The sequence below is a fragment of the Pteropus alecto genome, unplaced genomic scaffold (assembly GCF_000325575.1).
Source record: "Pteropus alecto unplaced genomic scaffold, ASM32557v1 scaffold164, whole genome shotgun sequence".
Classification (NCBI taxonomy): domain Eukaryota; kingdom Metazoa; phylum Chordata; class Mammalia; order Chiroptera; family Pteropodidae; genus Pteropus; species Pteropus alecto.
In genome coordinates this window covers 4,447,428-4,458,903 of record NW_006439568.1, presented here as the reverse complement: position 1 = coordinate 4,458,903, position 11,476 = coordinate 4,447,428, and the positions used below count along the sequence as shown (strand labels likewise).

General features: G+C 48.6%; 1 protein-coding gene and 1 pseudogene across 1 annotated transcript; both read right to left on the bottom strand.

Moving 5' to 3' along the window:
* Positions 1-1,442: 1,442 nt before the first annotated feature.
* Positions 1,443-8,082, bottom strand: KLHL38 (kelch like family member 38). The gene is made up of 3 exons (XM_006916572.1): positions 6,712-8,082; positions 2,658-2,763; positions 1,443-1,793 (listed from the first exon to the last, which is right to left on the bottom strand). Exons 1-3 carry the CDS (start codon positions 8,062-8,064, stop codon positions 1,498-1,500), a joined length of 1,755 nt encoding a protein of 584 aa, XP_006916634.1. The 5' UTR covers positions 8,065-8,082; the 3' UTR covers positions 1,443-1,497.
* A 3,153-nt stretch (positions 8,083-11,235) lies between these two features.
* LOC112483655 lies at positions 11,236-11,354 on the bottom strand (annotated as a pseudogene).
* Positions 11,355-11,476: the final 122 nt, after the last annotated feature.

Here is an 11,476-nt window from a genome sequence, read left to right as displayed (position 1 = left end):
AAGGGGACAGTGCCCGGGCCTAGGAGGAAGGCCGACCATCCGGGCAGGGTGTCTGGACCACAGCCAAGTGGCCTGGGGAACAGGGCAGAGCTTCTGGCCCCAGCAGGAGAAACCGAAGTGCAAAAAATACAAAGTAGGAAGAAAGGAAAAGTCCAGAACATGGACCTGGAGCACCTGATGGGGAGGAAGACTTCAGCTCAGGGGCACTCCCGTGCCAGGCTCCGGGCAGCAAGGCTCATTCCAGGTGGTTCCATTGGCGGGGAGAGGACTTGGCCTACATCGCTGGGCGGGGACAGGGCTGGCCAGGATGGGAATGGGACCAGGGCATGAAGGTCTTCGGTGTGCACGGCTGAGCAGGGCAGTGGTTCTGACTGCACATTACAGCGACCTAGGATGCTTTGCAAAAATACAGAGCTCTGGGCCCAGCCTCTGAGAATCCCCATCTGTCTGTCTTGAATGGGGCCGGGCCCCGTTTTCCAACATCCTCCCAGGTGATTGTAATGTGCTGCCAGCTTCGGTTTATTCTGTGCGTGGGGCCGGGCCTGCGTGGGAGGCACTTTGAGATAAAGAGGGGCCTAGGGAAAGTCACCCCTGATTGAGAGGGCAAGAATTGCTGTAATCTCTGAAGGAATTCGTTGGCTTTCCTCAGAAGAGTGATTCTCATAACATTTACCAAAATGAAAATCCTGCTTAATTCTGCAGGTTTATAGCTCCCCAGAGGCTGGAGAAAAACATCATTTGGCAACAGAAACAAACTTTATTCTGGCAGCACAGGCAAAATTGCAAACAGTAGATAGTGAGTTGCACATCCTTCTCTGGAATTTCAATGTACTGTATGCACAGAATGCAGAGAAACACAGTTGTGGCCAATTGTTCATGCTGCCACCAGGACCAAGTGCTTCCGGGGACCATTTTAGGTCTCTCAGTCCCCTTATTCCAAATTTCCATGATGTCCTGGGACAGATGTGCTTTCTGTCAGCGCATCACTTCTTCCTCTGGGGAACCACTCCCTGCCATTATGTGCAGTTTGGTATGCCGTCCACAACAATAGTTAACTCCCCCGCTGCCCGCAGGGACATGATCCAGAACTAGCCCATTATAGTAGCGCTATCCCTGGAAACGGTGATTGGCTCGTGAGGTCGGCAAGGAATTCAAAAAGGGCCCATGAACGTTTTGTTTTTTAGGGGTACTATTATATAGATAATGGTAAATTTCTCTCCTGAAGATGCGAAGCTAGAGAATGCGAGTCTGGATTTATCGGTTGCCATTGTTGTCATACTGTGTGGATTAAGATGCTTATTTATAGAATGAAGGCGGAGAGAGAGAGAGAGAGAGAAAGTTTTTCCCAACAAGATGCCCGGTTCCAGGCGTCCAGACTCCAGAACTTTCAGTCCTGCGAGCTTTTCCTGCGCACTTTTGGGGTTAAGCTTTTCGAAGTTGAGTTCTGTCTCTTGCAGCAAGAGCATCTTGACTAAGCGGTGGCCTCTCGGATTCTCCTTAAGCTCGTGGGAAGTTGGAGGCGTGGGGTATGCACTGGAGAGTGAGGCAGGCGTGGTCAAAGAGTTTGTGAGGCAGCTGTCCCTGTGACGTCCAGGTGTCCGTCTCAGGGTCGTAGCAGTCAAAGGAGGCCAAGTCCTCGATGTTGCAGTCTGTGGTCAGCCGCCGCCCGCCTGTCACATAGAGCTTGTTCCCCATCACCGTGGCCCCGTGGTGCATCCTCCGGTCTCTCATGTCCGCACATTTGACAAATTTGTTGGACTGAGGGTCATAAGCTAGGATCCTCCTGGTGTAACCTGGAAACCAAATGGCGTATCCACAAGGTCAGCGTTGCTTATCGGGGACTGGAGGCGAGCAGTCCAGGGGCGTGTCTGGTCTCTGCCATCGCCTAACACCAGGGCTGGACTTGCAACTAATGTGTGGAACGTTGCAGTAACCTGCCCCCACTCTAGTATGTGGCAGAGCTGGGGTTTGGACTCAGATCTGTCTGATCCTGGCCCCTGCATCCTTAACCCCACGTTAAGACGGCACCTAAGCCATTCTTCAACGGGGAGCAGCCTCCTGATTCTGATGGCTTTTTCGTCTCTCTCACATGCCCATCCAAGAGGTACAACAACCCAGAGAAGGAGCCTTAGGGACACTCATGAGTCCCCACGACAGCCCTATCTGGGGGTACTGTTAGGACCCCCATTTTACAGATGAGCAAAGTAAGGCACAAACAGAGTAATAACTTGCCAGAGAGCATACAGCCAGTTAGTGGCAGAGTTGGGATTTGAACCCAGATCTGACTCCCAAACCAGTCCACTATACTGTGAGAACAGAGAAATGACTGATCCATTAGCAGCAGATGTTAACAACGGCAAATGTTTTTTGAGCCTTTGCCGTGTGTCTGGGATAGAGCTAAGTGCTTCTGATACGTGAGCACTTTTCTTTTGTAATCGTAGCAACTCTGCGGTATGGGTATTATTTCATTCCCGTCTACAAATCAAGACAGGGAGAAACTTCTGGATGAGAAGAGAACTTTGGCAAGTGGTCCAAAGTTCTAGAGGGATGTACTTTCAAAAAGAGTCTTGTGGAACCACGTGTGTCTGTCAGTGACCCTTTTTCCACAGGAAGTGGCACGTTCGTGCCCAGCCTAGCGACCCCTGGTTCGGACTCACCTCCCACGATGACAATCCGCTCCCCCAGCACCACCGCAGGGGCACACACGTTCTTGATCATTCTCGTCTCCATTTTGAACCACGTGTTTCTGGAAATGTGATACACCTGAGGGAGAAATAGAATCAGGGCACCGCGTTTTAAAGTGACATATTTTTTTTAAAAAGACAGAAATAGTAAGTAGGGTAAAATAGAAGTGATTTTATTTCTTTTCCCTTTTTTCCAGTTTTCAAAATATACATCTATTACTGTTAATAAACAAAATGTCTTTAAATAATGGAAAGAAGACTATTGCTAGAATTTGCTCTTTGTGTGACCCCATGAGATCAGTGGCTGTGTTTTTACAGAACGGACCAAGAGTTATGCGTTGCGGTATGCATTCGCTTACCTTGTTTGGAACATGTTTTTCTTTTAATGAGGAGTGGAGCAACTTGGATATTCATGAAACCAATGATTTTTCAATTATTTTTATTTCTGGCTCATGTTTAAATTTCTAAATGTTCCAGCATATCCGAGAGGGCCTTAGAGCCAAGAATAAATAGGGGGCTGAGTGAGGAAGGGTTTTGAACAGTTCATGCCTGAAACTCATTAGAATCACAGAAAAAGGAAGCATAAGAGAAAGAAAAAAGAGCGAAGAGGTGAGGACAGGTCTCCTTGGCCATGCTCTGAAGCAGAGCAGCAAATCATGATTCTCAGAACACGGTCTCCTCTTAATTTCCTCAGATTAAAGTTGAAATATTAAATGTAAATTCATTACTGACAAAATTTAGCAGAAGAGATAGCGGATAGACTTCATATAAGAAAAGAAGGAATAAAAACATTCATTTACAGAGGAAAATGGCACAGTAGTCTTCACTGGAAATTCTGCATAAAATATAATTGCCACCATATTAAAGGCCATTTGTTAAAAAATCATTTTAGCAAATTTGACCTTCACGACAATCCTATGAAGTAGGTACCGTCGCTCGGCCCCATTTTTCAGATTAGACATTGAGGCTCAGAGAGGTTAAACGACATTCCCAAGGTCATACAGCTAGAGTGAGCGAAAGAGCTGGTCTGGTTGAGCCCAGAGTCCATGCTTTTAACCTCCACACTCATGGTTCTACTTGGGGTCATGTAGGCGTGGCCTGACTTGATGGACACTTTTGAGACTGGAGACCTCTTGAGGTCTCGGTCAGTCCTTTAAGTTGGCGAAGCATGGAGGAGGCCAAAAGCTAGACACAGGGACAATCACAGTGGCTGTCAAGTCGCATGATTTTATCTGAAAATACTTAGGTGACCCCCTTGGGAAAGTGGGATCACTGGTTGCATTTTACCTGAGTGAGTAATTGCATCCTGGCCTTCTATCAGATTTGAGTATGGTTTCAAAAATGATGAAACATTTGCTCACCATCTTTGTAATACCCCCAGAGAGGCCAGGGTGAGGATATCCAAGGATGGTCTCTGACCAGTGGAGGAAGCGATACTTCGTTATGGTAATGGGTCTGCTTAATGCCATCCAGCAACAGAGGTGGAAAGTCGGCCAAGTAGAAAAGTCCATGTATGCACGCAATTCGCACAGTAACCCCGCTCCGGTGTGATTCTTAAAGGAATGCGTGCATGAGGATGAACCATCCCTGGAAGAGATCTCTGAACCTGTGTCTGAAAATCCAGCCCACTTCGTGAAGTAACGCTAAACATTCATCTTAAACTATATCTAAAAGAGTAAAATTTCTATTTCAAAGCGAATGCTAAATAGATAAGAGGGCTTCCAGATTAATACTTTTTCCCTTTTCCCCTTCTGTTCACTGCAGTGTAAAAGAATCACTCACATGTTATTATTATTTTTTTTAATCTTTGGTTTTGCAAGGGTCTTGTCTGTACTGTGAATTTTTCGATATGCCAAATCTAAAGGTTTTTTTGAGCTTTGTGTTTTTAGGAAGTTGATAATTTTGCCATGTGAAATCATCAGCATATCTGTTGACTTTATTTTGAAAAATAGTTTTAAGAAAAGAGGGAGGGGCTCTAGTTTTACGTGGAAGCACCATATTACATCAGCGATGCGTAGACAGAGCTCAGAGGAGAGCAGAACATGTCTCTCTCGGCTTAAATAAAAAGTAGGATCTGGAACAGACTCAGAATCCGCCTTGATGGTCAGGGAGGAGCTGAGAGTATGGACTGGAGAAATGAAGGCAAGGAAAAAACACAAGAAAAGAATTAAATCAGAGATCGTCACTTTTCTCCATCTCCACTGGTGCCCTTAGCCCAAGCTACCATTGTCCTTCAACTCTCCTCCCTTTGTCCCCTCAGGCCCCTTCAATCCCTTCCCCACAAGGTGTCCAGAGGAAGCGTCTAAAATTGCAGATTTGATGACTTTGCCCACCCTCTTTCTCTCAGGCTACAACCCAGTTCCTTGAGGAAGCCTAGAAAGCCTCATCTCCACAAATACTCATCCCCCAAGGGTGTTCCTGAATTTCTGTAGTAGGGACTCAGTGGGGAGGGGGTTGCTCGGGGCAGCTTGAGAAGGGGGCAGATGGAGATTATGTGGGAACTAACTGCCCCCTGCCCCCGCCCGCCACCTCCTTTCCCGCTCTGCCTTGGTGGACTCCCTCCCTCCTCCCTGGTCTGTGTGGCAGCTAGGTGGTCATGCTTTCAGTTCCTCCAGGCAATGGGCTGTGCCCCTTTCTGCTTCAAGGCCTCTATGCCAGCTGCTCCCTTACCCAGCAACACCAGCCCTCTCTCAATAGATGGCTCTGCCTACTGCTGCAGATGGCAGATTCATCCACTCAGAGAAGCTTCCCACCCATCTCTGCCCATGTTAGAGCTTTCCATCCATCCTATGATTCTCCCTCCTCTTATACTCATCATCCTCTCCTTCTTTCTCTCTTCCCCTGCCTCTCTGTTCAAGTCAGTTTAAACCAACCTCACAGCGTTCCCTCCAAAATTGCCTGATTCTCTCTAGACTGGTTTAGGGCACCCCCTATCATCTTAGAGCACCCTTCCAGTCAGCGTCTGAATTGCAATTGTCTGGCAAGCTCCTGGGGGTAGGTGTAATTGACTGCCCATGACTGTGCCCCTAGGGCCTTCACCGTGGTTGGCACTCAATATTACTCTTATAAATGGATAAGCAAATCTCATCGGTCTCCTTGATGGTCTTTAAAGATAAACTTGTTATTCAAGCTTTTTGTATCATTAGATGAACTGCAGAAGTTGCTAGAATTTGCATAAAGTTGGGAAACAATATTCTGAAAATTTGGTCTTTATTAATTATACTACTCAGAGAGCTTGTGAGTAAAATTAGCATCTACCTCTCATTTAAGGCATCCCCAACCCTGCTGCACCTTTGACTCTCCTGAAGACTTCTGTAAACCATGACCGTTAGGACCTCCACACAAAGAGATTTGATTCAGTAGACCTGAGGTCTGGTTCCGGGGGATTTGTAACAGACTGTGGACCGATGCTTGGGAATCTTCTTTTAAGGTCCTACTGACGTGGATTAGAAGCACCTGCCAAATTCCTGCAGGATTTCACCATCTGACGTTCAGTGTATTCTAGCTTGAACTTTTAGGTATCCTATTTTTTTCTCAAATGAAGATGAACACTTTGTAGACAGAGATTGTGTCTGATGTACCTTTGTATGTATTAATCTTACACAAAAATAATTCATAAACACATGAAATCTTGCTGAAATTAAACTTCCTTCCTTCCCTCCTTTTTCTTTCTCCTGAAGATGACAAGTGTGTATGTGTGTATTATATGCATGTGTGTGTGTATATGTACACATGCGCACATGCATGCACGATGACAAGTGTGTATGTGTGTATTATATGCATGTGCGCATATAATACACATGTATATGTACACATGCATGTACACATGCATGTACACATGCATGCATACACGCACATGTGCATGTTTATGTATATGCACATGTTATGTGCATGTATATGTGTGTATGTATGTTATGTGTATCCATGTATAGGCATGTGGATGTGTATGTACATACATGTGTATGCATGTGTGTGCATGTGGGCACACTCTCATGCACTTATGTGCTGGGGAGGACCAGCCACATACCTGGATAAGGCGCACAGGGTTCTGCATGATGTCCTCTCCCCCAAAGAGGTAGAGTCTTTGGTCTTTCACGGCGACTGCAGGGTGGAGAACCCCCACTGGCATGCTGGCCATACTCTCCCAGACGTCACGGATGCTGTCGTATCTCTCCATGGAGCCCATGACCTCCTGCCCTTCTCCGATCCCCCCAATGGAGAAGATGAAGTTCTTGTGGGCAGTGCTTCTGTGGGAGTAACGGGCCACCAGCATGGGCTGCCCCAGCCTCCACTGGTTGAGTTTCAGGGAGAAGATGTAGGTGTCGTGACTGGGCACCCCCTTCTCTGTGCCCACGACCATGCCGCCCAGCACGTAGACGCTACGGTGCAAGGAGACGGCTGTGGCCTTGTACAGCCGGGTCGGAAGCTTGGCCAGGCTCTGCCACTGGCCAGTCTGTCTGTCATACAGCAGAACGTCTCTGGTGGTCTGCTGGCTGTCCTTCCTTCCCCCCAAGAGGATGAGGAAGTCTCGGTAGGAGCTTCTTGGGGGCACATGCCATGGTGGTTGGCAGTCTGGGGCACTGGGGGTGCCCTGCAAAGAAAACATCTGCCTCTGGGCCGCCTCCAGGATGAGCTGGCACGCGGGCGAGGCCCGAAGGAGCGCGTCGCCGGCGATGAAATGCTGGAAGAAGGCCGGGTGCACGTGCGGGAGCCTGACCAGCCTGAGCAGGTCCTGCATGTGTCGTCTCCGGGCCTGGACGTCATGCTTGACCCAAACCATGAGGGCCTCAAACACCTTTTCCTCCTCCCCACAGAGCCCGTCATCCCCCAGGTAGTCTCTCAGCTCCAAAGCACAGAGCTCCTTCAGGTCTGCCGACGTGGCCACCTCTGGAAAACGTGTCAGGGCCACCTCCCTGGCTTTCTTTCTGAGGGTCTCGCAACTTAAGATCTCAGAGAGTCTGATCATGCCCAGGCAGTTGCTGGGGGTCAGCTGGCTCTGGAGGTAGGAGGAGCAAGCCTCGAAGAGCTTGGGGTACTGCAGCATGGAGGCAGCCTCGATCAAAGGCAGAACGTTCTCCGCCGTGATGTGTGCCTCCCCGGTGTACACGTACAGGACGATCTGGTCCAGAGCCGTGGACTCGATGCCTTTCAGCTGGACTTTGGCCTCGCTGCTCTCCCGGAAGTTGCTGCAGAACATGGCCCTGAAGTAGGGGCTGCTGGAGGCCAGCACGTTTCGGTGGCAGGGGACCTCCTGGGCCCCGGCGCAGATGCTCACATCAGTCAGGATCCTGTTTTGTCTCAGGCCGTTGAGCTGCCTCAACAGTTCAGAGGAGAAGTCTTGGTCTTGGAAGAGCAGCCCACCTGGCAGCTCCTCACCCATCCTGCCAAGAGCGGAAGAAGTCCCAGGAGGGCGCCTGGGCTGGAGCGCTTAGCTATGGTGGCTCTGAGACATACAGCCCCACGTCCGCTCACCAAGATGCATGTGGCTGTCACCTCACCAAGAGTATCGCCTCGTGAAGATTGGAAAGGGGGGCCACCTACACGTCAGACGTTATAGCTCGCTCCACTCTTTTTGGTTATGATTACTCTCAAAGGTAACAGGCAAAGAGCATCTTCAGATAATCTGAGAAACAAACAAACAAAAACAATGGAGACTGTTACTTGATTGTCTGGGGCTGAAATATTACCATAAAGAAAAATGACAGTCCACGCGTTCAACCAACAGAAGTCTGTAAGCCTTTCTCTAGATTCTCAGCCTACCTGTTATTTAGTAAACTCACCTAAGCATGTTTCTGGGTGTTAGTCATCCTCCAAGGATGTCATTCTAGGGGTGTGGCCTTCTGGTAACCAGACAGAAATGAGGGATGAACATGGACCTTTGCAATGTTTTTCTTTTCCCTTAAGAACATGGCTTCGCAAAGTCTTTAGGGTTTTGTTTTAAAGAAGGGATAAATAGAAAGCAGAGACCCAACAATATCCTGGGCCGGGTTTATTGGATGACACCTGGCCGTCTACCTGCACAAGAATGAAATGTTAGAGACATTTACCTTGTTTTGCAGCAATGTCATCCACTGATGTCGGGTCCGGCTGGTCCCTCCAGAGTTTTCACCTCTGGCTCCAAGTGAAACCATAGACCCAGGCCTTTCCTGCAGTTGGCAAATGGTTTGTCTCGAGAGAGTTCTGGATTTGTTTATGCTGAAGGCGCTTTCGCAGTTTTCTAGAGCTTTGTGACAGAGCTGCCGGGCAGAGAGACAGTGTATACATTCCAGGGCTAAGAATAGTTGCATATGTACTTTCCACTGTTATGACATGTGACTTTCCAGTTGCTTTCACAGCAGCGCGAGGGCCTGCAGGGCTGGCGCATGCCCACAAGCCTTGTTTCCTTGGCAAGTGTTTACATCGGCATAAATAGATCAGAAGGAATGGCTTCTCTTAGACAAGACTTTGCTGCCCACTTGGAAAAATCTCCCATCCCTTGTCCTAAAAGTGCCTGGGAATTCTAGATGTCTGTGAACAGGTGCTGTGACCTGGGGATAGTCACCAAAGATAGTTCTGGGCAAGCGAAAGGTAGCAGATGGTCACAAGGGGAGCCGGAGCGTGGGCCCAGGGGTGCTGTTTAATGGCTCTCTATTTCCCACCTGCCTGCCAGGATCATAAGAGAGGACTGTGATTTCCTCCTCCCCCTCTGAGATGATGAAATCGATGACAAAAGTTGTTTTTAATATTTATGAAGCACCCCGGAGTTTTCAGACTCGGAAAGACCGAAACTTGGTCGGTTCTCCTTGTTTCCCGAAGCTGCTGTTTTAAAGTGGTGGGGGCAGTAGGACTCTTCCTGTCATTCCTGCCCCCCTCCGCCCCCCGCCGACGTGTGCTGATTGTTCTTCAGTTATTTTTTAATAGTTCTGGCTTGCTCCTCTGTGTTACTTTTCTGTTTTCTCCTGTAAGAAAGGCTCAAGCTAGAGGAGGCAAGGCATATTGCTCCGGGGTGTGCCAGAGAGTGAGAGATGGATGGAGGGAGGGAGAGAGAGGGAGACAGGGAGGGGTGCGGAGAGGGGGAGATGGAGGGGGAAAGAGAGAGAGAGAAACAGGACGAGGAGAGGGAAAAGGAGGAAGGGGAGCAGGAAGAGGGGAACGATGATGGTTATGGAGTAGGAGTCAGCCTCCAAATGCAAGAATCAGAACCAGGACGGAGGACTATCGAATGACGAGGATGACTAAAAGGGACCCCCAGCTGTGGCCTGCCCCTGCCTCTAGGGGCTCCTGATGGAGGGTACCACCAGTGAGTGGCAGAGAAGCCTGGCTTTCTCTCTTTTTTTCAAGTCATGCTCGGACTATCGTAACAGCTTCCCATACTGATTCTTCTCCTTGCTCCTAGTCTCTCTCCCTCCAATATATTCACCTCGTCACCATCAGAGCAACCCAGGGGAAGGCAAATCAGAATCTGCCCGTCTTCTGCATCATGCCCTTCTGTGGCTCCCATGTCTTCAGGACAAAGACCAGACTCTTGAGCGGGAATCAAATTGGTCTCCTGCCACCTCTTGCCACTTTCCTCTCTCCCACTTACATTTTTATTCTTGCTTTATCAGACAACTTGCAGATCTTGTATGTCTGGTCCCTGTTCAGGAGGCAGGGCTGGCCTGGCCTTTAGGGCACCACAGGGCAGGGTAGAATGAGTAAGTGTGTCTTATTCATAGTTGCAGATCATAGAGTAGGTCATGTCCAAGGTCAGGCAAGGAGATCTATAACATGTCCCTGGGACCAGGGGCCTAGAGGCCAGAATTAGGAGCAGGAGACCTGAGCCAAGGGAGGCAGAGACCCACGGGGGTACAAGCAGGATGCTGGAGAGGAAACTTGTTAGTACAGCTATCAGAGCTGGTGACTGTTCCTGCACATCTGAACCGTGCTGGTAACGTAACAAACGGGTAACTAAATTCCTTAAGGGGCTCAGGGTCCCTCTATTTCATGCTTCTCATCCTCTGTACTGTTTCTATTCCCTCTACATATTTCTAATATTACATGCCTCATACCTCATTGTCATTGTGTTTACCTGACTGTGTCTCTCTTCTTAGAAGGGAAGTGCCTGGGCAGCAAGAACCTTGTCTTAATTATCTCTCTATCTTGAATGCCTAGCACAGTGCCTGGCATGTAATGGGCGAATTATATATAGTTCCTGAATTGAGCTGTAATGGAATGAAAGCTAAGAAAAGAGAGGGCGCTCTGCTGAGTGAACTTCCTGCCCCCATCTGCTGTACGGGTTTAGCAGGATTGCCATGTACAGCTCGGTGCATGTCCATTAGACTGCAAAGCAAATGATGCTCCAGAGAGAGGCCCTGGATGTTCCTCGTTTTAATCAAATCCAATCACATGATGAAGTGAAAGTAAGATAATTGCTTTATACCACACAGCAAGAGTTAAGTTCAAGGTTGAGAACTAAATTGACATCCTCTCAGCTCCAAAGCTGGTGCTTTAGTCCTTGGCCTCAGAGTCAGCACAAGGAAAAATTAAGCTCCTGTTGCTCTGAAATGCCTGTCTTTTTTTTTTTTTCCCCTTACACCTACAGGACCTGATCTTCCTAGGTGGTCTCCCATCCGAGTGCTAACCAGGCCTGACCCTGCTTAGCTCCCAAGATCAGACGGGATTGGGCTTGTTCGGGGTAGCATGGCCGTAGACTGAAATGCCTGTTATTTCTCTTTTCTGGCTGGTGAGCAAGCTGAGGGTTTGTCGTGAGGGAAGTAGGCAGGGGTTTCTGGAAGTGAACTAACATGGCACTGTCTTCCGTAGGGGAATCTTGG